We start from the raw sequence: 25,357 nt of genomic DNA on the forward strand, positions 1-25,357 counted from the left end.
GCAAGTGTATTTATAATGATAATAGGTGAAAATTCTGAATATATATGTATACATGTACATACACGTTATATAAGTACACATAATCTTACCTAAATACCACAGAAACATCAGCAGTTGTTTCTCAGCAGGTAGAGGGCGCTTTCCCTCGATATTTGGAGCTCAAGGCTGAGGCAATTCATCATACTCCATCAGAATCTATAATTAGAGTGTCTTTGTTTAAAATTTGAATTAAGAATCTGTTTTGATCTTTTAATCTAATAAAGATATCATAATATAAGATAATTTAAAATGGACAAAATTAAATGTTTAACCTTTCCTTAATATATTGTATTAAAATAATGTATTTAAATGACAGTAGACAACTCTTATAAGACAAAAGTCACCAAATTAATGAAGAGATGGACACTTTGTCCCTTTCAATACTCAGCTGAAAAAAAGTTGTATAAGTTTGAGTCCAATAAGTCCTTTGAATTTGTACAAAATTATCTGAAAATACCAATCAACAATTATGACTGACAAACAAAATGCAATATTGTTGATCACGATTTCAGGTTTGTTATTAAATATAGCTGTGTGCGCGACATCGGACAAAATTCAGACAAATGTTATCGTTGCATGCGTTGCTGTTGTTGCAGCTTGTAGTCTGAGTTATGAATTAGTGTGACCTTTAGTATTCATTGTAACACTATCAGGTTATATTTTCATCTTTCTTCAAGATGCAGACATATTTATTTTTGCATATTAATGAAAAAAAATGACATCATTTGCGATCATCGCTGTTCTGTATTAAAGCATGATTCAATAACTCCTCTGAAAATGCAAATGTTGTGATTTAAAATTGTGAAATATAATTTAAAATAATTATTAAAAAATGAAGTATAAGTTAAAATAATTATTAAAAAATAAAAAAAAAACAAGTATGTTTAAGATTCAATTTGCATTGGGCAAAAAGAGCCAAGAATGAAGAAAGGAAGAACAAGAGAAAGAAAGAAGAAAGAAAGTAAAATGTAGATGTTCTTTGTTAATAATTATTTTAAGTAAAAAATCCAATATGATCGCATTAATTTTTAACTAAAAATACGCATAATTTCACTTTTAGGGATATGTTAGTCAACCTCTGTTCATTTTATTTGTAACTTACGTTTAAGATTATTTCAAAGCTAGATCTATGCAATCGAAAGTAGCTTCTGAAGTCATCTATTGTGTACTGAGGCACAACTTCCTCTGTGTAGCCCTGGATTCTTGGAATATTTTCTCTGCGCAAACCCAAGCCTGTCATTCCATAGTGAATAGAATTACCAACGCTGAAATATAAAGTCGTAGAAAAAATATTCTGCGTGTTTTGTAGAAAAACAGGCACAAAAATCCATAATGTTCGGCGAATTTGTGCATTTCGTTCGTGTGTGTTGTGATCGTCAGCCATTTTGTCGTTCGCTAAATCGCGTTTGATTTTACCGCTTCCCCGGGGAGCCCCATGATGCCCCGGGTTTGGCCCATGACGTCACTTAGGGCTCCCCGGGTAAGATAATCGAATGCACCCAGGACTAGCTCACGCCAGTACAAGGGTACCCCTTTATGACATTACGCTTTCCAAATTTTGTCTCGGAAGGGCTCCCCACCTGTCGCAAAACACCTTTTCGCATTTTACGTTACTGTTTAATGTTTGCCTTTACGATCTGGCCGTTCTCAACCGTGTGCGATCATAACTAGCAATTTTCCAGGAGTTTCCAGGAGTAAATTTTGATTTTCCAGGAGTTTCCAGGACTTTCCAGGAGTGGTTTTAAATTTCAGGACTTTCCAGGAGCGTATGAACCCTGCATAACACAGGCACGTCTCAACCGATTTCAAAGTCAGTACAAGGACATTGACCTATGTCATGCATATTATCCACATTGATTTGTTTTGTGATAGGATCCAATATGGCTGCTGTGCGGCCATATATGTTAGGATTTTTTCATGTACAGAGCCATAACTCAGGCACAGCTCAACCGATTTTATTCAAAGTTGGTACAAGGACATTGACCTATATCATTCATACATATGCACGTCAATTTGTTTCATAACATGATCCAATATGGCTGCATGGCGGCCATTTTTTTACAATTTTTTCATGTCCTTAGCCATAACTCAGACATGTATCATCGGATTTTATTCAAAGTTGGTACAAGGACATTGACCTATGTCATAAATATGCATGTCAATTAGTTTCACAATCCAATGCAATTTGGCTGCCCTAAAGCCTAATTCAGTCATGCTGCATGCCACGTACTGCGAGCCGCAAGCCAAAGTTCGAGATGCATGATAGCATGTGAAGCTAAAAATAGGTGCATTTACACTCCAATTAATTCATTGATTCATTTTCATGGATAAATCAACATTCAGGCTTCAATGCCGCCTTCTAAATGCATGAACCGGTCATTGAATGTTGTGCACATCTTTACTTTGCTCTGAGCTGCCCTGAGGGCAGCGCTGCCCTCAGTCATTTTTCAGTTGCAACTTCTGTCACCTGCCATATGTGGCTGCTTTGCACAATGCCTAGCCTTACCATGTCCAAACCGGTTAAATTTTTTTTCTAATAAATAAATAAAGTAAACAAAATTCTTTAAAATCTACATATGCAAATTTATGTAAACTTAATATAAATTTCACAGATGACATTACAAACTATAATATGGCTGTAAAGCAGCAATGACCGGGTTTCAAGACATCTCAGTCATAAGGGCAATAGTGAAATACATGGGCAAAACGATGGAAGGCTATGGTATTATTGGTGAAATCGAGGTCAAAGGTCATGGAGGTGATATGACATTTTATTAACGTAGGTTGCGGATAATGCGAATTTTCGTACTGCGCATCTTATCTGAGCACGCGTACGAACGTTCTTTTCATGAGCGTTCTTTCCGGAAGTGGTTTTTTGTCGCGATATAGCATACAATTACTTTGAGGTGCGACTTTCAAATCTGGTTTGTCAAAACAGTTCACACCAAGATAGCAAACTTTGTGTAACAGGCCCATTTTAAGTGTGACAAATGTGGGATTATTTGCAGTATTTAAGTGAACTAAACTTTATTTAGTACCTATTAAAAAAGTTTTGAATATATCAAACTAAACAGAGATCTGTCGCTAGAGGGCGCTTCAGTGTAGCATTTTTGGTATTAAAAATGCGCATATCTTAAAAAATTGTGCGGTGACCCCAATTTTTTTTGTTGATTCGAAATCTATATATTGTTGGGCTTAATTTACGAGAGTTTAAAGAAAACGTAGATTTCAGATCATGACATTTGTAATGAAAATATCAAAATTTGGCCAAACTTTGCTCTTTTTATTAAAGCACTATTCATGGAAACGTTGCTATATTTTCTAATATTTTCAAAAGTAGATCACAAAACTAATATATTACAATACAGGGACTTGTGTTGTATAAAATCTTTCAAATTGTTTTTACTATATTTCAGTTTTATTATTCAATAACACTAGTTAATCGAATAATACAACATTTTAACCAATTTCAGCTAAATGTTTCCGCGGGACAACATAAAGGGCGTCATATCTCCAAAATTTGCAGGGGAACCTCGTCTTTTTTTCTTATTTTTTAACATTTCATCTCATCCCAGACATCTGAAAGTTTCAGAAAAATCCTGATTAAAGTCACTGTCAGCCGCAACCTACCTTAAAAGAATCGAATGTCATTGTTATCGCTATATACCAAGAATCAAACCTCTAGCTCTATCAGCTTGCCAAAAATTAGATATGTGCATAATTAATGAGGTACAGGATGTGGCGTCATAAGGTCTCCCATCATACCAAATATGAAGGGTGTAACCCTTGTGCTTACTGAGTTATTGACAAATATGTATATTTGAGGTCAAAGGTCATCGTGGCCACATGATATTTGGTCAAAAAATTGTATCCCATAGTTATCCCTATATACTGAAATTCAGACCTTTAGCTCCAATGGCTAGCGTAAAATTAGATATGTGCATAATTAATGAGGTACATGATGTGTCGTCACAACATGTCCAATCATACCAAATATGAAGGGTGTAGCTGAGTAATAGACAAATATGTATATTTGAGGTCAAAGGTCATCAAGGTCACGTGATATTTGGTCAAAAAAAAATGTATACCATAGTTATCCCTATATACCAAAAATCAGACCTCTAGCTCTATTGGCTTGCCCAGAATTAGATATGTGCATAATTAATGAAGTACATACATCATTAGATGTCCCATCATACCAAATCTGAAGCGGGTAGCCCTTGTGATTACCGAGTTACCGAGTTAGGGACATCAAATCAGGTCCAATAATCGTTATCATTCAAGGTAAACTATGAAATTTACCAGGTCCAAGGAACATATAGATGATGACAAAGGCAATGGGGCCATCTTGAACCACGAAATAGTGGTGGTACCAGGTGTCCGGAATGGGTAAGCGTACCCTGCCAGCTAGCCACACCCGTCAAGATTGACCAAAAGCGACAAATTCACATTGTTATTTGGTGAATTCACCAAATTACTTTTGTGAGTCAAAATTTGGTATGCTGTCACTCATCATTTGAGAAACAGACAGGTCATATTTGGATACAACATCTCCGTATCTACCGTAGAACTTCTTAAATGATTTCACTAATCTACTTTCTGAGAATCCTTGCCTCACTAACTTTTGAGCTAATAGGCTGTGTCTAACTCGAAAGTCTTCATATGAATGGCATGCTCTACTATATCTGAGGAGTTGTGAAATATACACACCATAAGCTGGAGATGATGGTATATTGCTCGACAAAAAGGGACAGTTTATGATTTCAAAATTGAAATCGTCTCTTTTGTCATACAGCTTAGTATATAGTGTATTATGTCTAATTTCAAACAATACATCTAGGTATGATGCCGAGTCCACACTTTCAGTTGTTTCTTTTATTTCTAAATCATCTGGGTAGATGTGGTGTAGATAATTGGATATACCAGGATTGTTTAAACTGATGAGATCATCAATATATCTGTGGGTGTTGTTAAATCGCTTGGCAATCCTTTTACACCCAAATATGTATATTTGAGGTCAAAGGTCATCAAGGTCATTATTTTTTTGTCAAAACAATTGTTTCCCATAGTAATCCCTATATACCAAAATTCAGACCTCTAGCTCTATTATTAAGCCAAGAGTTAGGTATGTGCATAATTAATAAGGTACAGGAAGTGGCTGGTCATGTAACATTTTGTCAAAAACCTTTGCTCCCATAATTATCCCTGTCTTCCAAAAATCAGACCTCCAGCTCTGTATGCAAGCCCAGAATTAGGTATGTGCATACTAAATGAGTTCCAGGTAAATGCCGAGGTCAAAGGTCAAGTGGTATCCCCAAAATTGGGGAGTGCAAGTTGGTCCCCTACCGATCATTGTCCTATAGACACTTGGTTTCTTGGACATTAACAGAGGCCAGAATAAGCCATTGCCATAGCTTAGCTGCATAGGTATAAGGGAGGTCAAAGGTGACTGAAAACTGTGAAAAATAACACTTTCAAAATCTTCTTCTCAAAATCGGCAGGGCCTATTACCTTGATATTTGGCATAAAGGAGCCTAGGCCTATGGTCTACAAAAGTTGTTGAAAGAATTTTGATTGATTAATTTTTATGCAAAGGAAATCAATTTGAAAGTTTAATTTCAATATTGCTGCCAGGTCACGTGACCCATTGTTATGGTCATGTTATAAAAAATTACTTGTGAGGAGTTTTACCTATGTGCCAAATTTGAAGTCTCTAGGTGCAACGGTGTTCGCGTGACAGTTGCATTTAGAGGACGGAAGAAGAAGAAAAATAATAATAATAATAATAATAATAATAAACAAAACGATTACTAGAGGGTTTCGGACCCTTGGTCTCGAAACCCTAATTATAACAATATTTAAACTTCTTTAAATATCGTTTGTTGCACATTTCATTGCCGAAACCCGGACTAAAAATACCAATTTCTGTCAGTGACTTCAAATGAGAATACGAATACCAAAACGAATACGAAGATAACTTCAGCATCGATTGAGCGTACACATTTTCGTATTAGTCCTAAACCATGTTCGATGTTGCTTTATCTGAAGCTGGAGCGAAAGTTGTGCTTGCAACTTCAAGTGATGAAAAACATCCGCCAGAGGATATGATTGACGGGTGAGTTTTTATGTTATTGCAGTTTGTGGAGTGACTGTGGTTGTTGTTATGTTTATCTGCATGTTATGTTTCATTGGAAAAGGAGTCCGCTTTTAAGAATGTACAATTATGTGTATTATTGCGGTAACATGCAGGTAGGAAAGGATTTTTTCTGCAGCCTTCCCATAACATGATTTTATTACTATTAATTTACTATGGGTGAGGTGGGCAATACATGAAGCGAAATAACAATACTTTCAATTTTAACGCTGACGATCAAAGGACAGCTCAAGTCCTTTTGTCATTCCTAGTATGTCGTAGCATGGCTGCTACCTCCATGGTGGTAGTAAGGAGGAGACTCCCTATTAACCCTCCATTTTCACATCAAGTCATTGCAAAAGCCCCAAGATTACATCTGAGAGAGTACCTACAGTTCAGTGAATATTGTGTTAACACTTTTTCACATCATGGCAACTCATCGATTCACGTAAAAGCTACCACTCAGCTACCCTGTGCAGTCACAGGTGTTCACAAGCAAAGAACATTCAGATCTTGTAGGAACACATTCTGTATAATCCTAAACTCCTGAATTCATGCGCTGACGTTAAAATCTATTGTTTCATGCAACAGTAGCTCCTAGTCCTACGTGTAATTCGGTGAATGTCACGAGTGCTGGCTACGCCGCCTTCGCGGAGCCTCTCTGCTCGCTCCTTCCGTACAGAGGTGTTGTTGTCCAAAACAAAGCGGGACCGCAGAGAATACGCAGTATGTTAGCGAAAATGCTGCAAGAATTAGGGTAGGGTCATGCATTTGAGCATCAACTGGTCAGCGGACGACAAACCAACTCTCCAACACGTCATGCTACTCCAAAAATCAAAATAAAGTTGTCGAATGTGGCGATTTCCGCCATATTGAATCTCACTACCTACGTTGCCAAGACAACACAACACAACAGATGAGTTGACACCAAAGCTTGCTCATGACTTTCATTGCATGCGGTTTTGCCACGACGCCACTCACTGTCGCTTAACAAGTTAACATTAAAGAGTACGTTTTAGTAAAAGTCCCTTTTTTGTGGTGATTTTTCACCACTGGACTTTATTTTTACATCATTATAAACGTTCATACAAAGCACAAAAACCGCTGTGTGTTTATTTTTTTATCCGTATCGACATGTTGTGAGACAACGTGACCTCACAGTCAATGCAATGAACTTTGGTGAACGTACGCTCCACCAGCTAAACAGCTTTTTCATATGCAAAATCAGCGTACGGTATTTAACCGGTGGTATTGTTTGAACTGCATTTTATTGAAAGCGATTACATGATTCTCAGGGCTCGAAATTAACATTTTATCCTGGTAGTCATTTTGACCACCACATTTTAAATTTGGTGGTCATTTTAAGGAAACTGGTAGTCAATATTTGTTTTTGAACTGAATCATATTATCAGGCTTTTTGTATTCATGAAAAGAGAGGTCAATGTTATGGTGGGAGTCTCTGAACATGGCTGTACCCAAAAAATACATGTCTGTACAGTGGATAAAAAAAATAATACCGATGTTGGATAAAAAAACTTATTTTGCCAACAACTTCTCACTATTGACTCGTGCTTTATTGGAACCCAAATAACATGCAAACAGGTGGCACAATTCGTTCATGTTGTCTATCTTGCAATTGTATTTTTATACTTGCAAGAGTTCCAAAATGATCGCTGCGTTGTCTAATGTTTTGTAATGATAAGTAGAAGGATTTTGAATTTTTTTCCGTTGCAAGATATATTTGCATAAATGTTGCAAATGAAATTTAGTTTATTGGCACCTGTGAAGGCCCTGCGCCACAAAAAGGAACAAAACGCTATGTGTATCAGTTTCTTCAAGGCTAATTGCAATGTTGTATTGATGAAACGGTGCCCTCGCCATGCCATCAGACAAACAGGCAACCGCTGAAATACTAATTTTTTCCATGGTGGTCAAAATGACCACCAGTTACAGAATTTGGAGGTCAAGCGTGGAAAGATGGTGGTCATTTGACCCAAGACCACCGCTAATTTGCAACTCTTCATGCAATTTTATGAAAAATCTTATGGAAATGTTCACAATGACATAATATGATTATTTTTTCGTTGTTTAAGTCCGTGTTCCCTCACCAGAAAATCGCTCTCGTGAATTTGATTTCTAGGTATTATTTTTTTCACTTGTCAAGTTGTCCCGTCGGGCAAGTGGCATTGGAGGTTCACTTGCCCGAACGCGACTTTCACTTGCCCCGGGCAATCGGGCAACCCTTAGTGTCTTTCCCTGATTTATGAAATGGCTTTGGGCGAAATTCACTGCCCTGTCCGAAAACTGTCACACTGAGTGTAGTTGTAATCGGAGGCGATCAAATCCATGCTTTCTAGTGCGGGAGTAACGGAAGTACAGTAGTCCAGAAGAGTGCATTTTCATTTTTTATTCGCACTACCACTCGTACTGGACACGAATTCCTTCGAAAACACAATTTTGAGCGACGACAACACACTGTACATTAGCAATGAACACTTGCTGTATCGACTTCAATGATTTGTCAATGAACGCAAAACTTCCAGTTAGCAATCTCAAACGCTGTTTGAAACGGGTTACTCTGCAACAGCTTTTTCTAGCGTAATTAAGATAAAGATAAAGTTATTAAGATGGCAAAGAAAATATTGAAAGATCCGAATCATCCACTCCATACAGAATACGAATACCTTCCAAGTGGTCGTCGCCTTAGGGTTCCACGTTCTCGTACAAATAGATTTAAGCATAGCTTTGTACCAAGGTCAATCAGTCTATTGAATCAGTTGTAACCTTATAATGCATGTTTGTATAAATGTATGTATAGGTAATTATAAGTATATTCAATCTTTATGCATTATGTTAATTTTTCTTTTTGTCTTCTGCCAATGTATGCAAAATTTCATTTAACTATTACATGACAAATAAAGAATGAATGAATGAATGAATGAATTATAGCGCTCTCTTCAGCGACACAATAAGTGGTTCTGTACTGAAAACCAGTGCCAAATATTACAGATGAATTTAGATTGCGTAAATGTATCATGTACGCGCCATTTGCATCACCGACGCAACTTTTTTGCCCAATTGATTTTTCTGAATGCGATTTTTCTGATTTTTGAGCGTAAATATCGCGTTATCGCACCCCAAAGTGATCCCTGGTATAGTTATTAAAGTTCCATTAGCTGTATCTTCTTGCGATTTTTCCGTTAGTTTTGATTGAAATGATCACTGGCTCATGTTGAATAGCCTGTCAAATAACAGAGAATCGCATATTATTCGGAAACATTACGTGCCCTACAACTAAATAACATGTGATTTTACAACGAAATTTTCAATTTTTGTCCGGACAGAAATACAAACTCTGTTGACACGCGGATTGCAACGTAGCATTCTTCTGCACCTGCGCGAGCCATTTACAGCGATTTCAAAATAAATATTCATTACTTATGCCCGGTACTTACGTCATAGTCCATTGTCCGAGCACGTTGCGTAGCCAGATGTCTGGCAATCCACGACGCAATATTGTTTTGATCCGGCAATAAACGTGAACTTGTACATCTGGCGTGATCGCGGCGTCAACGTTATCTGCGTTCTCCCCAGCACGCTGAGCATGCCAGACGTCAATAAACGAGCTCGGAAGGGCAACACGTTTGAACAAAAATTAGCAGTTTTATGTGGCTATGACATCACTAATCAGAAAAATAGTGGACAGTGGACAGTGGACAGATCTCAGCTCTGCTTGTTTCTCTGTGATTGTCACCTTTCCTTACCGATCCTTTGAAAAAATACGGCAATAAGAAGGTATGAATGGCTGGAGACGCCATTGAATGTGGTTATTGATGATTTACCTCATCTTTGATGTGATTTTTGGTGAAAAATCGAGGTTGCTGTTTCTGTTCTGGAGAGTGCAGAGGAAGAAACTATAGGCCTGCTTTTGCATAACAAAGAGGTGATTGGCATTTCTGCATGATGGACATCTGCACTTATGTAATTGCCTTGGGCCTATTGTTCAGTTCCACTTGTGTGAACACAGTATATGGACGTTCCAAGCCAGATGATAATTCTTGTGGCAGTAACAGAGTGAAGTATGGAGCTCGCGTCTGCTATTATAGCAATCATACTGCTTCCTTCAATGTATTGTTAAGTGATGGGGATGTTCATCCAAACCCAGGTCCCAATTCAGAATCAAATCAACGACGCCCCAATACCACTTCATCAGGTGTGAGGAAACCGCTCAGTATTTTTTATCAAAATACCCAGGGACTTAGAACTAAGCTTCAAGACTTTTATGCATGTTTCTCAGATGCGACGTTTGACATTTTACTCCTGACTGAAACATGGCTTAATCCAAACATTTATGACGGCGAGCTGCTTGATGTCGACACATACTCTATCTTCCGAAGGGACAGAATCGATTCTCCTTCACTGAAACAGGATGGTGGAGGTGTATTGATCGCGGTGAAATCAACTCTTACATCTCGTCGCTGTACTGAATTTGAAACATCAGCTGAAATTGTTTGGGTGGAAGTCAAGCTACCAAGACAGACTGTATACATATCAAGTATTTACCATCCAAGTGATTCACCAAACACAGTTATCAACGAACTTGACAAATCATTAGATTTAGTCAGCAAATATAAACGACCGATTGACATTGTCCTTATCTGTGGGGATTTCAATCTCCGTGATATTGAATGGTCTGTGTCAGAAGATAACATAATTGAACCTGTTTCATGGTCATCGAACAGGTCAGATTTGTTTTTAAATAGCTTCATTTTTGAACATGGACTTTTTCAGTGTGTTAAAGACAGAACCTGTAACAACAACTTTCTAGATCTTGTATTTTGTAACATCAACAATATAGAAGTACATTGTGTTGAGCCCATGGTTAACTCAATACATAAGGCAATAGTGTGTGAACTGTCTGCCACTTGTTGCAGCAGTGCTCCCCTCAAATCTGACAGAGTTATTTACAATTATAGGAAAGCTGATTTTAATCATTTAAATCAAACACTGGCTTGTATACCCTGGTGTATCCTAGAAGACAAAACAGATGTTGATGAGTGCATCGACCTGTTTTATGATCTGCTGTTTTCAGCAATCTCTGACTGCATCCCAAAAGTTAATGCAGGCAAACGAAGATTCCCTCCTTGGTATGACAGTGATCTTATTTGTTTGCTCCGGGAGAAGGAAGCTGCTTTTCGTAATTATAAGAGGGGCATTGCTTCTTATTGTGAATTTTCTAAAGCTCGAGCAGAATTTAAACGAGCAAGTAGAATTAAATACAATGAGTATGATTCAAATGTTGAATATGACATTCAAAACAATATTAAACGTTTCTGGGGACATGTAAAATCAAGATGTAAATCAAAATCTGTCCCGAACTCAGTGCGCTATAACAATCAGTCTGCCTGTAAATCGAAAGAAGTTGCAGATTTATTTAACAATTTCTTTCAGTCCGTCTTCAAACAAGACGACCAAACCACAACTGTTCCACCTTTTGATGATGTCACAAGTGATGCCTTATGCAATGTTCATATATCTGTAGACATCATTCTCAAACATCTCAATACATTGGATCCTAACAAAGCCATGGGTCCAGATAACATATCAGGCATTTTATTAAAGCGATGTGCAAATCAACTCGCTTACCCACTGATGGTTTTATATAACAAGTCAATTGAGAAAGGTACATTTCCAGCCGGTTTAAGCAGGCAAATGTTGTTCCAATTTTTAAAAGTGGTAGCAAATGTGATGTTACAAACTATAGACCAGTGTCACTTCTCTCCTTAATAAGCAAAACATTTGAGAAAGTGATCTTTGATGATATATTTAACCATGTTAAACAGTATATATGTAATTCACAGCATGGCTTTATTAAGACTCGCTCTACTCAGACTAACCTTGTAACCTATGTTGATTTTCTTGCTAACTGTTTTGACAAGAAACTACAAGTTGATAGCATCTACACTGACTTCTGTAAGGCTTTTGACTCTGTTAATCATAGACTGTTAGTTTACAAACTAGAACGTTATGGTTTTATTTTCTGGTCAAGTTCTACAGTTGTTAAATCATATTTAAGTAACCGTCATCAGAGAGTAGTTATTGACAATCGCTTTTCTGAGTGGTGCCCAGTATCATCGGGTGTACCCCAGGGGTCACTACTTGGTCCACTGTTATTCAGTATTTATGTCAATGATTTACCAGGTGTTTGTATAGATTCACAATGTCTCTTATATGCAGACGATGCTAAAATCTTTAGACCTATTAAAACTATTTCAGATTGTTTAAAACTTCAAGAAGATGTTGATAGAGTAGCCTTCTGGTGTCTATCTTGGAAACTCGATTTAAATGTCAAAAGTGTTTCTGTGATCTCTTTTACAACAAGAGGGCTTTAATTCATTTTGACTATTGTATTTTAAATATCATTCTTAATAGGCAGCAAAAAGTTAAAGATTTGGGAGTTATTTTAACCTCAAACTTAAGTTTTTCAGATCATATTTCTTTTACTGTAAATAAATCTTTTAGAATGCTGGGTTTTATAAAACGAAACTCTCAAAATTTTACTCAGGTTCAAACTTTTAAATCTCTTTATACTTCTCTTGTAAGGAGCTGTCTCGAGTATGGTTCTGTTGTCTGGAACCCTTGGCAAAAATCAGATATGGAATTACTTGAAAATGTTCAACGTAAATTCATAAAATATTTGTGTTTCAAAACACATATTTCATATCATGCTGACCAGTATGAAGCTCTCTGTACCTTGTTCAACTTACCAACTTTGGAGAAACGTCGCTGTTATCTTGATATGATGTTTTTACACAAGTGTGCAACTGGATTTATAAATTTACCAGATGTTTTATCAAAGCTATGCTTTAATGCACCTGGCAAACTTTTGCGCACCTGTCCCACATTCAGACCACCTCGTAGCCGTATCAATGTTTTTAAATTTTCTCCTCTTAACAGATGTATGAGTAATTTTAATGAATTGTTTCGTAATAATCATAATATTGATATTTTTTATGACTCATTTAAGTCTGACATTAGACAAGTTATTTTTTAATGGCTGTTCTTGTTGAGTTGTTTGCTTTGTTTTTTGTCTGTGTGTGTGTCCTACACTTCATTTTAGTTTTGTAAATACTTTCTGTTTGGTGCTGTCTTGTTCAGTGTTTTTTAACCGTTTTCTTTTGAGCTTTTGAGGAACCTGTAAATGGGACTTGATCCCGTAGGATTTCCGAATAAATAAATAAATAAATAAATAAATAAATCAGGTTTGTTTCTTCGTAAGACAACATTTTGCAACAAATATGAGCCTCCAACATGGAATTTTCCAAGGTAAAAAATGGTCAAAAGTTACAAATAATGGCCCTTTAACTATGGTGGGTTAGGGTTTGAAATATATGTGGTAGCCCACATTGGCTACTACTTTTTTAACATAATGTGCATAGGTCATTCTGTTATTGTGGTCCAGGGTTGAGTTGGTGCCAGACAGTGAAAATTTTCTGTAAATGACAAAAAGCCAAAAACTGCTGAACAGACTGCGTTGATATTTGGTACAGATGTGCCATGTTGAAGGTTCTAATTTGTGAAAATTGAGCCAAACAGATCAGAGGTTAGATAGATATGGGAAATTGTTGACCCCTTTTTTTAACTAATTGATTTTTAGGGGCCTTCAATATGTGTATTTCAGTGTTGGAATTTTTAGCTCCGCTGTCGGCGACGCGGAGCTTATCAAATAGGTTGATTATCCGTCGTCGTCCGTCGTCCGTCGTCGTCCGGCGTCCGGCGTCCGTCGTCCGTCGTCGTCCGTCAACAATTGCCTTCTCCTCTGAAACCACAAGTCCAATTGCTTTGAAATTTTATATGCAGTTCACTTGGGGTGACCTCACTTCAGTTTGTTCAAATCATGGTGAAATTTGCATATTTGTATTTTTGGGGCATTTTTTGGTGTTTTTGGTAAAAAAATCTTCTTCTCTGAAACCGCTCGTCCGATTGCTTTGAAATTTGATATGCAGTTTGCTTAGGGTGACTTAAATCAGATTTGTTCAAATGGTGGTGCATATTTGTATTTTTAAGGCAATTTTTGTCATTTTTGGTAAAAAAATCTTTAAAAATCTTCTTCTTCAAAACTACTGGTCAGATAGCTTTTATATTTGGTACATATGTCCCTAGGGATGATCTATTTCAGATTTATTCAAATTGTGCAGAAATATGCAAATTTGCATTTTTAAGGCAATTTTTGCCATTTTTGGTCAAAAAATGTCTTTCTCAAAAAGTACTGGTCTGATAGTTTTGAAATTTGGTATACAGATTTCTATAGATGAACTAAGTAATATATATTGAATTTCTGATGAAATCTGTAATTTTGTATTTTGGGGGCAATTTTTGCCACTTTTGGTCAAAAAATGTATATTTCCAAAACTATTCATCTGATAGCTTTGAAATTTGGTATAGAGGTTTCTACAGATGAACTAAATGATATTTATGGAAATAATGATGAAATCTGCAATTTTGTAATTTTGGGGCAATTTTTTCCATTTTTGGTCAAAAAATGTGTTTCTCATAAAGTACTGGTCTGATAGCTTTGAAATTTGGTATACAGGTTTCTACAGATAAGCTTAGTAATAATATATATTGAATTTCTGATGAAATCTGTAATTTTTTTATTTTTTGGGCAATTTTTGCCGTTTTTGGTCAAAAAATGTGTATTACCAAAACTACTTATCTGATAGCTTTGAAATTTGGTATACAGGTTTCCATAGATGAACTAAATGATATTTATTGAAATAATGATGACATCTGCAATTTTGAATTTTTGGGGCAATTTTTCCCATTTTTGGTCAAAAATGCGTTTCTCAAAAAGTACTGGTCTAACAGCTTTGAAATTTGGTATACAGGTTTCTATATATGAACTAAGTGTGATGTTTTGAAATTATGATGAAATCTGCAATTTTTTATTTTTGGGGGCAATTGTTGCCATTGTTGGTCGGACTATTTTATTCTCAAAAAACTACTCATCAGATAGCTTTGGTTGATATATTCTTAGGGATGATCGGATGTGATATATTCAAAGTATGATGAAATCTTCAATTTTGTATTTTTGCAGCTTATTTTAGCCACTTTTTTCTGGCCACTGCATTGAGTTATCAAAGATTTCCACCTTATTTATCAACATGTATCAAAAATAGTTATTCTGTACATAAACACAGCGGAGCTATATCGGCCGCTAGGTTGCTTGTTTCATTGTAGCCACAGTCCGCAAGCCACATTGCATTGTACCGTCAATTCGTAACACATTTGCATTGTTTAGGTGTCTTGAAACTACCCAAACCGTACATGGACCGGAGTATACAAACTGGGGATCTTGAAACTTTTTCGCGCATGCTCATTTTCGCCTTTGGCGAAGTCCAACGCTATCACTTCAGTCTCATGCTCAGGAACTCTGCCTTCGATCATTGGTCGACGTACGACAGAGCAACAAATTGGCTAGATATTTAAATGATTGAATATTTCGATAATCTGACTGATCTAAGGGTTATTTTGATACGTTAAAAGTGACAGAACCAGCTTGATTAACGATGGTGCATGCTGTTTGGAATACGCGTTGTGCTGCTATGCTGGCGTGAACTCAAATTGCCCTTCATGCTTGCACCCTGACGCGACGTACGAGGTCAAATGTTTTCTTACGATGCTTGCAGCGTTTATGCTGAAAAGTTTGGATGGTGGAAAATAACGTACACTTATAATATTTGTAAAACCGACAAGTTGTTAGAATAGTAGGCTACATAAATAATCCAGTACATATTTTGGATCAATCACAATTAACACCTGCATGTCAAAATTCTTGGTCCTTTGGGAAAACTGTCGGTCTGGGATCGCAGGACTGACATGACTTTCGAAGGCGTCCAGAGTCAATAATCCCAACAAGGCACCCGGTCACAAGCTTTCGCCATGCGTGGAGAAGGCGTAGCAATTTTTTTCGCCACAACGGACATTTATTCGCAATTTGCGACTGAGGCGAATGTTAGCAGGAACCCTGTATTTTTGGAAGGTACACCAATCCTGCATTTTGGACTGTTTTATGAGTTTTGGAACAGAAATGTGTGTTAAATGAATGCTAGAAACATGGAGGATGCACTGAATGGAAGTATGAGATTTCCATGCTTTTTTGGGCAACAAAAGCGATAAAAAAAACATATTTCATATTTTAGATGCTCACATTTGAGATGACCATAGGCATTTGTCATATGACTTAGTCACACGACTGGGTACTGGACCTGTTTACCTGCACATTGATTTATATTAAGACAATTCAATTCAATTCAATATTTGGTGTAACAATGTTTAATGTCGTGAGAAGGTGGAAATACAATTTTCTGCGAATATAAATCACTTCACTGATTCAGGTGATTGTTTGAAAGTGCTACTACGGAACTATGTTTTATGTTTTGGATTGGAAGCATGTATGGTGTGAACAATCCGGTTACCATGTAAGCAAAATAAACGTGTGGAAATCAAAGGTGCTAGTACGGTACAATATTATTCGTTATCCTTTAATTTGATTCTAAGCCACGGTTACAATGTTCAAAGCATTGTGGCATTTTGCTTGTGTATTTGTTAAATAAAGGTTTGTGTGATTTGTTGCAGCATGTTAGTGGCAAATTTGTGACTGCAACAGCTCGACAGTTGGGTTGATGATATGTCATGAACAGTTTAGTTGTATTGTCGACTATGACCATACGAATAATGTCAAAGGGGTCAAAGGGCCATTTTTCAATGAAACATTGAACTTCATTTCGATAGGCTGTTGCACCAAAAATGTCAGTTTAGGTGATGCATCGCAAAAGTGATTTTCTTTCTTCATGGAAGAGAAAAAGCGAAAATCTGGCAAGCGGTAGTACTAGAATGAGTAGTTGTTGACTTGTATGCGGAGGTATGTCATCACATTTGACTGGCTAAGATACCAATCATACCATTGCCAAGAAAGGGAGGAAGGGCCAGTATTTTTCAAAATCACACGCCCATAAAATTGTAACATTAAAACTTGATCAACCAAAATCCTGCAGAAGTTTTTTAGAACATAGAGATCACATGTTTTCGTCCTGAAGGTCTATCTACTTTTGAAAACTAACTTCCCCGCAAACTTGACCCCTCCCTTTAGAAATAAACTGAGCTGTTCCTAAGCGACAAAATACCAAACTGACTTCTACTCTCGCGCAGCGTCCTCTGAAAAATTGACGCAACACACTCCAATTTCCACTGGTCTGTGCAGTTTGACCTCTCTACTCTACTATTTTACACACTGCAGCACAACACGGCATGCTGGATATAAAATGTGGAAACAAGCTTGAGAACTACTAAAGTCAAAGTATGGTGAAAAAACAACAAGAAAATATTACTTGATTGGCGCAAGTTCAGGAGGGCTTACTCGTTTCACCAATCACAGGCGACAGGCTGTGCATCGGTAAATGTTGAATGAACGTGGTCGATTAGCCAATAGTACAGGGACATACATGTAGGAGCTTTGGCACACAGAATGAGTCAAAATAAAGTCATGTAAAGGCTGTATTAGTCTGGGCATTTGTTATTTCCAATGCGTTCTAAAATTTCATTAATTAGTAATCAACTGTTACTGATGAGACAAGCCTGTAGGTAATTAAATAAGAAACTGGTTGTTATAAAAGTGTGAAAAGAGTGTGTGTACTGTTTATTATTTTTGTCTTTGAGAACCTGCCGCTAGTGAAGCAATATTTGGAACAAGTGGTTTACATTTAGGAACGGAGTAGGTACGTGTAATATATACTACAACTTTACTGACTTTATCAATACCAAGTTCTACTTAAACGTCAAATCTGCGTCGCTCCCCACTTATTGTCATTCTAACGGACGAACAGTGTAGCCTTTTCTTTGGCTTTACTGTTCAAGTTGTTTTCAGGTACAGTATGGGGCTTCGCAGAGCCCCTATATTTGTTGGGCTCGGCTCAGCTCAATCCGATTAAAATCGTATTATGGACTTTAACTGCAGTACATCCCTCATCGAGGGTGTGACCGAAGATGAAAAAGACTGTAATAATACCTACGCATGTCGATATCAGATTTGAATCACATAATAGATTGGCCTGGGCTAGGCTAGGCGTAGGTAGGCCTTGGTTTTGAAGTTTGGCAGGCTATATTAAGCCAAGTAGTACATCCTACCCCACCCCACTGTCTAAGTTAATTTCCTTTTGAGAATTCCGCTAAAGTCGACAATCATGCTGAGTAAAAAAATCATGACATTTTCACACGGCGAAAAAATTATGACTAGAACAACATATTAAATGCCTTGGACAACATATCAAATGCCAAGCGCATTATATAAAATGCCTTGGACAATAAATTGAATGCCCAGCACAACATATCAAATGCCCAGCACAACATATCGAATGCCCAGCACAACATATTGAATGCCCAGAACAACATATTGAATGCCCAGCACAACATATTGAATGCCCAGAACAACATATCAAACGCCCAGCACGATATAGTGAATGCCCAGCACAACATATCATGCCCAGAAAAACATATCGAATGCCCAGCACAATATATTGAATGCCCAGCGCAACATACAAAATGCCTAGGACAATAAATTGAATGCCCAGCACAATATATTAAATGCCCAGCACAATTTATTGAATGCCCAGCACAACATATCGAATGCCCAGAACAACATATTGAATGCCCAGAACAACATATCAAATGCCCAGCACAATATATTGAATGCCCAGCACAACATATCAAATATGTAAAACCACAAATACAAGAATTATGAATGGCAGACTACCTGGAGATATTTGTGGAAAATTTACATGTTACCACTGGAATGGAAACAGTGTAGTAGATTATGGTCTTGCAACAACAGACATCATCGATAACTTTGAGTATTTTAAAATACACAAGTCCACAATTTTCTCAGATCACTGTCAAATTTCTACTCTTCTTAAACTAACAAATTTTAATCTAAGCAGTGTTAAGGATACTGTGAATTTGTTACAAATGCCCCAAAAATGGAAAAGGGATAAGTTATCTGTTTTTAATTAGCATCAGATGAGCTACAAAAAGATTTTGCAGAATTTTTGAATACTAATATTGGTAATAACAAATCTGACATTAACTCAGCCACTAAGCATTTCTTAGATAAAGCCTGCAGTGTTTAGACGAAAGCAGAGAAAGAAAAATTTGAAGAGAAAGAAATCAAAATGGTTTGACAAAAACTGTGATGCAGCAAAAAGGGACCTAATAGCAACAGCTAAACTATTAAATAAAGCTCCATATGACAGTCAGTTAAAAATTATCTATTACACAAAGAAAAAGAAGTTTAAAAAACTTGTTAAAAATAAGAAATTGCAATTCTGGCAAAACAACTTAGACAAACTAAACAGTCTACATGCTAACAATTCACATGATATGTGGAAATTGATCAAGTACTTAAAAAATAATGATAAAGATAATAATACTTGAGATTGTGTCTCAGCAGCAACATGGACGGAATTTTACAAAAATTCTTGCTCAATTGAAAATGACAGGTATAATGATTTCCAACAGCAAATTATTGATAGTTTAACATCTGAAGAAACTAAGAATCAGGCTAATCAGCAGCTGGATAAGTCAATAACAACTAATGAAGTGTTATCAGCAATTAGAAATTTAAAAAGTAAAAAAGCAGCAGGGATTGATGGGTTTTGTATAGAGTTGTTAAAACATGGTTCCTCCTTTCTCTGTAAACCCTTAGCTAAATTATGCAGTTCTAGATACATCCAACTTTCCAGACATCTGGAATACAAGCATTATGACACACTTATAAAAGGAGATAAATATGACCCGAAAAATTATAGGGGCATTTCTGTCGGTAGTTGTGTAGGAAAAGTTTTTTCTTACATTCTAAATGAAAGGCTAAATAGTTTTTTAGATGACAATCATATTATACATAATAATCAAGCTGGATTTGGCAAAAACCATCGCACAATAGATCACATATTTACCCTGAAGACAATAATACATAAATATATTAACAATAAGCAGAACATTTATGTTTGTTTTGTTGACTTTGCTAAGGCTTTCAACTCGGTATAGAGAGTTGGTCTTTTCCATAAACTTCTCAAAAATAACATTAATGGCAAATTATACAGACTTATAAAACACATGTACACCAACACAAAAATGCACATCAAAACAAATAATTTTATCTCGCCCAGCCTGAAAGTTGAAAAAGTAGTAAAACAGGGCTGTGTTCTAAGTCCTAGTCTGTTCAATTTATATGTCAATGACTTGAAAACAAATCTAGACAAAGTAAATACTCAACCACCAGTGTTGAATAATACCCCAGTTAACTCATTATTTTACGCTGATGACCTAGTCTTAATCTCTACTTCAAAAGAAGGTTTGCAGAGGCAGTTAAATACACTACACACATTTTGCTCCAATTGGAAACTTGATGTTAATTTACAGAAAACCCAAGCAATTAATTTTAGTAAATCTCCTTTGGTAGATAAACACTTATTTAACTATGGTAGTACATGCATCAAATCTGTTTAGAGCTATACATACTTAGGACTGACAATTAAATCAAATGGTAGTTTTAGTGACACAATTACAAATTTGGCTGATAAAGCAGCAAAATCTTTGTAGAGTTTAAAAAGGGTTTTATTGCACAACAAAAAGATAAAATTTTCACTACATCTATTCAATGTTTTCGTTAACCTGTTTTACTGTATGGCTCAGAGATTTGGGGACAAGATTTCATGGATTACAAGAAGTGGGATAAATCAGCAATTGAAAAAACTCACCTCAAATTTTGTAAGAACATTTTACAGTGTAATAGACAAGCTTGTAATGCTGCTGTGAGGGGTGAACTAGGACAATTCCCACTTCTACTTGAGATCAAACTTAATATTGTTAAACACTGGCTTCATATCGTACAACTGCCACATTGTAATCTTGCTAAAGAAGCTTTTCTGGAGCAAATGGTAAACAACACTAACAATAGATCCTGGTTTAACTGTTTAAGTGCTTTAATTAAAGACAATGGAATGGACTTTCTCCTTGATAAAGCTCCATCACTTAAACACCACAAAGTTATAACTGGATTAATGAAAACAAATTTAACAAACAACTAGAAAGCATTTGCAAGCAAAAGCGAAGTTCCAGAGACCAGAGCAGCGGAAGAAACAAGAGAATGTGTGACAAAGATAGGTGCAGAATGAAAGAGTCCTTTGGATTTTAATATTCAAGCACGTACCTATAGTTAGGGCTGATAGCAGTAAACACCAATACAACTAAAAGCAAGGCAGTCCGGGGAATTACAGTACACAGATTACAAATGCATACATGTACGTTAAAAACGCAACAGATACATACGGGGGCGACAACGCACGGAAATGTACATCAGACGACATTCTCGTGAGCCAGAGCAATTATTTTCACTCTGCTGACCTACGCAAAAATCAATCGCTTGACGGGTAGCGCTGAGTTGTTGCCGTAAAGAGGCGCGTAGTTTACGATGATGATCAGATGAGAGGAAACATTGGACCTAGGCCGTTGAAATTGAAAACCGAGGCCACATGCATTTTCATTTGATTAAAAGCACAGACTAAAACAATTTTCATTGCTATGTCGCTGTTTTCACAAGATACTGACCGTTTGATCTTGGAAAGTTGAGTTGCTTTTACGTGCAGCCAACGCATGCCGGTGCGGTGACAGACAGTTCACTATGAATGCCTAGCTCTGCATGGCAGGGCTGTGTGTTACCGGCGTTAATAACGCGGCCTCCCACCACAGCCCCGCAGACTGATATAGGAACAACCGCTGGTGGCTCCTCAGAAATACGGCGGGCAGTTTCTCCGCCAAAACAGCCGATTTTGAATCCAAATTTTGCATTGATCTTCGTTTTCGAGCACACCCACCTCGCCTAGGTACACGATGTGCCCAGCCGCGCTTGTAAACTTAGGGAAAGACTACTTTTCTCTCTCTATGCGAGCGAAGCGATCGTATGCCGCCGCCATTTTTAATCTCATTCAACCATGAGCATTTGGGCGAAACAGTATAGCGCCACGTACGGCGAGTATTTAGAGAAAAATAAAATCAAAAAGCAACAAAAAACAAAGCGAAAGAAAGCTAGAATTATTAATAGCTGAACGCAATATGATAGTTGAGCAATCCAAAATAAAAAATAAATAAATAAACAATCAAGAAATGCCTGTAAATCCCGTCCGAGCTGAGCGATGACGTCATAAGCGTGACGCAATGCATTCTGGGTAATTAAGGTAAAATTTGTGTTTAGCATGTTCTATGGTAGTAATACCGGAAATAGAGAAAGAAAGAAAGAAAGAAGGAAAGTGAGCAAAAACTAACAGTTCCAGAGCTGGTCTCTGGAACTAATTATGAAGTCTTTTGGAAAAATTTGATCACTGATGAAAACAGTAAACTAAGAATGTATGCCAAAATAAAACGTAATTTTAGATTAGAACCGTACATGTGCTTAACACAGTTACAAGGTGAGAAAAGAAAATTACTCACCAAACTTCGCATTAGCAATCATGATCTAGCAATTGAAAAAGGGAGACACACTGTTCCAAAAACCCCAATTACTGAAAGATACTGCAATCAGTGTAACACCAACAGTATTGAAGATGAAACACACTTTTTATTAGTCTGTCAGAAATACAAAGTCCAAAGAAAGAACTTTTTCAGTAAAATCAATTTTCCAAACGACGATACTGAAAATCAGCTTATTTCTCTACTAACAAAACAAGAGTTATCTTTTAATGAACAACTTGCAGATTATATTTTTACTTTATATAAACAAAGAAATACCTAGTTATATTTATTATTAGCTACTATTATTATACTGTATTACTTTATCTCTATTGAAGAAAATTTTAACTTATTTTTATATCACACTTTTATTGCCACAAATGTGATGTAAATCCTATATTTACAAGCAAGCAATAAAAATATTATTATAATTATATAATGCCCAGCACAATATATTGAATGCCCAGCACAAGATGATATTAGACCATATAAGGCAGTCATGGCTTTCTATACATTCGCCTTATCTGCTAACGTTGACTAAAAATGAATAAAATACCGTCAAGATTTTTGTGTTGAAAGACATGTGCAATAGTTTCTTCACAGATCTCCAACTTTTATACCGACCTGTCAAGTACGGTCCCTCCACAAAATGTACCGTGAAGAAGAAAATTTTCAGGTTCTCTCTTACTGGAAAGTTTGATGGCCCTGAAAAGGGCTGTTTGGTTTGGTTTTGTGGCTTCTGCCATACACCCAACGATGGCAAATGTGTATGGTACGCCAGGCAAATTTGGATATGACGATTGGACGACAGAAGTCGTGCAAAATTGCATATCAATTTTCTTCTTGTGACGAGTACGTCATTGGCCTGCATCAGGTGCTGTTTTCGGGCCAAAAATAGCTCATCACGCCGAGCGTGTGTCCGGTCAAGAATATCCCAATACTAAACGCATTGTCATTGCCAAACTAATGATGCTAAACACTCAGAATGACGAATCAAGAAATGTTCAATACCCCAGCACAGAGGTGTGAAGCATTGCAGTATCTGTGTATAGTTTCTGGTGGAGTGTCGTTTGTACCTCTGTGAGTCGACTAATAAACCAAATGTTTATTTGAGCATGGAGCTAAGGAAGGATGATTTGACTTCCTCTGTTTCATTCCATCGTCACTTCAAGCGTACGTATCCACTTGAGCAAATGCCATCATATCGATAACTGACGTGATGCAGTTCTGCTGCATATTGATCAAAGTTCATTATGTCTGAGAAATTTACGAGATTTTCTGTCCTTTCGCGAGTTTTCGAAATGCATCTGATATTTGTACTTTTTTGGTTCCAATGCAAACGAAGTCTTGCAACACAAATTGGCAAATAATGTAATACACGATAATCTGGACTTGTTTTCTGACTTCCGACCGCCATCTTGGCCTCATAAAAGTTTTACGTTGGCTGGTTGAGTAAGTCGGGGTCACAGTTAAATCTTCAGAAATACTCATTTTATATAATTTCGACACCGATGTGTCCAGATTTAATAAAACATTTGTTCTAAGAATTTGAGAGATTCGAACGATGCAGATCGAGACTTTTACATGCCAGTATATTGACTTGTAATTTTGTGGGTCGAGGCATAGACATTAGAGGGGAGGATGGTCAAGGACACTGTCCTCATCCGGCGCCAAGCGACACACTGATGGAATCAGTGACATCTGTAACTCAAACGCACCAAGTATGGTGAAAACACATCATGCCAAAATGTATGTACTCCGACATGCTCATCGATGTTTGACGTGAATTTATGTTTGTGAATCTACTAATATAGCGGCGTTTGATGCATAACAATGAAAATGATACTGGGGTAACTATATTGACAGGGTGGAGTACCCACTAATGCGTGAGCCTGGGATTGAGAACGGCGGCTTTAAACTGTTTACATCTTGTGAAAACAACTACATAGCAGTGAAAATTGTTATTGTCACCAGGAAAGTCTTCACAAATGAGAGGATAATTGCTTCAAACAAAAGAAACTGCATGTTCAGAGGATGAAAACATCCTGTTCATGAATGAAAATAAACTATGGCAGATGTGAGTGAGACTATTCTATTTAGGGAATGGGGGTTAGCAGGAACAAAGAATCAAGAAAGTACTGGAAAAAAGTGCCATTTTCCTTACGATAGTGTCAAGGGAACTCCAGTTTCCCATTGTTTTAACTTCTTTTAATAGTTTATTAGTCCCCACGGACACCGTCCGGGGGGACTTATAGGTTTGGTCATGTCCGTGCGTGCGTGCGTGCGTGCGTGCGTGCGTGCGTGCGTGCGTGTGTGCGTGCGTCCGTCCGTTCACACAGATATCTCAGAGATGCAAGAAGCGATTTCATTCAAACTTGGTACAAGGATTACTTCATATGTCATACAGATGCACGTCGATTTGTTTTGGGATACGATCCAATATGGCCGCCAGGCGGCCATTTTATTACGATTTTTTCATGTACAGAGCCATAACTCAGACATGTTTCAACCAATTTTATTCAAAGTTGGTACAAGGACATTGACCAATGTCATAGATATACACGTCAATTTGTTTTGTCATACAATCCAATATGGCCGCCAGGCGGCCATTTTATTACGATTTTT

The 25,357-nt window shown here is 37.0% G+C and overlaps 1 protein-coding gene across 1 annotated transcript in view; it reads left to right on the forward strand.

Annotated features, from left to right (window-relative positions):
* The first annotated feature begins 5,977 nt into the window (after positions 1-5,977).
* Positions 5,978-25,357, forward strand: part of LOC139139398 (intraflagellar transport protein 25 homolog) — a 58,693-nt gene continuing 39,313 nt past the window's right edge. Inside the window, exon 1 of the mRNA XM_070708307.1 lies at positions 5,978-6,154. Within this exon, the coding sequence (XP_070564408.1) occupies positions 6,063-6,154 (92 nt within the window). The 5' untranslated portion in view covers positions 5,978-6,062. The remainder of the gene's footprint in view (positions 6,155-25,357) is intronic.

This window comes from Ptychodera flava, chromosome 8 (assembly GCF_041260155.1).
Source record: "Ptychodera flava strain L36383 chromosome 8, AS_Pfla_20210202, whole genome shotgun sequence".
NCBI lineage: Eukaryota > Metazoa > Hemichordata > Enteropneusta > Ptychoderidae > Ptychodera > Ptychodera flava.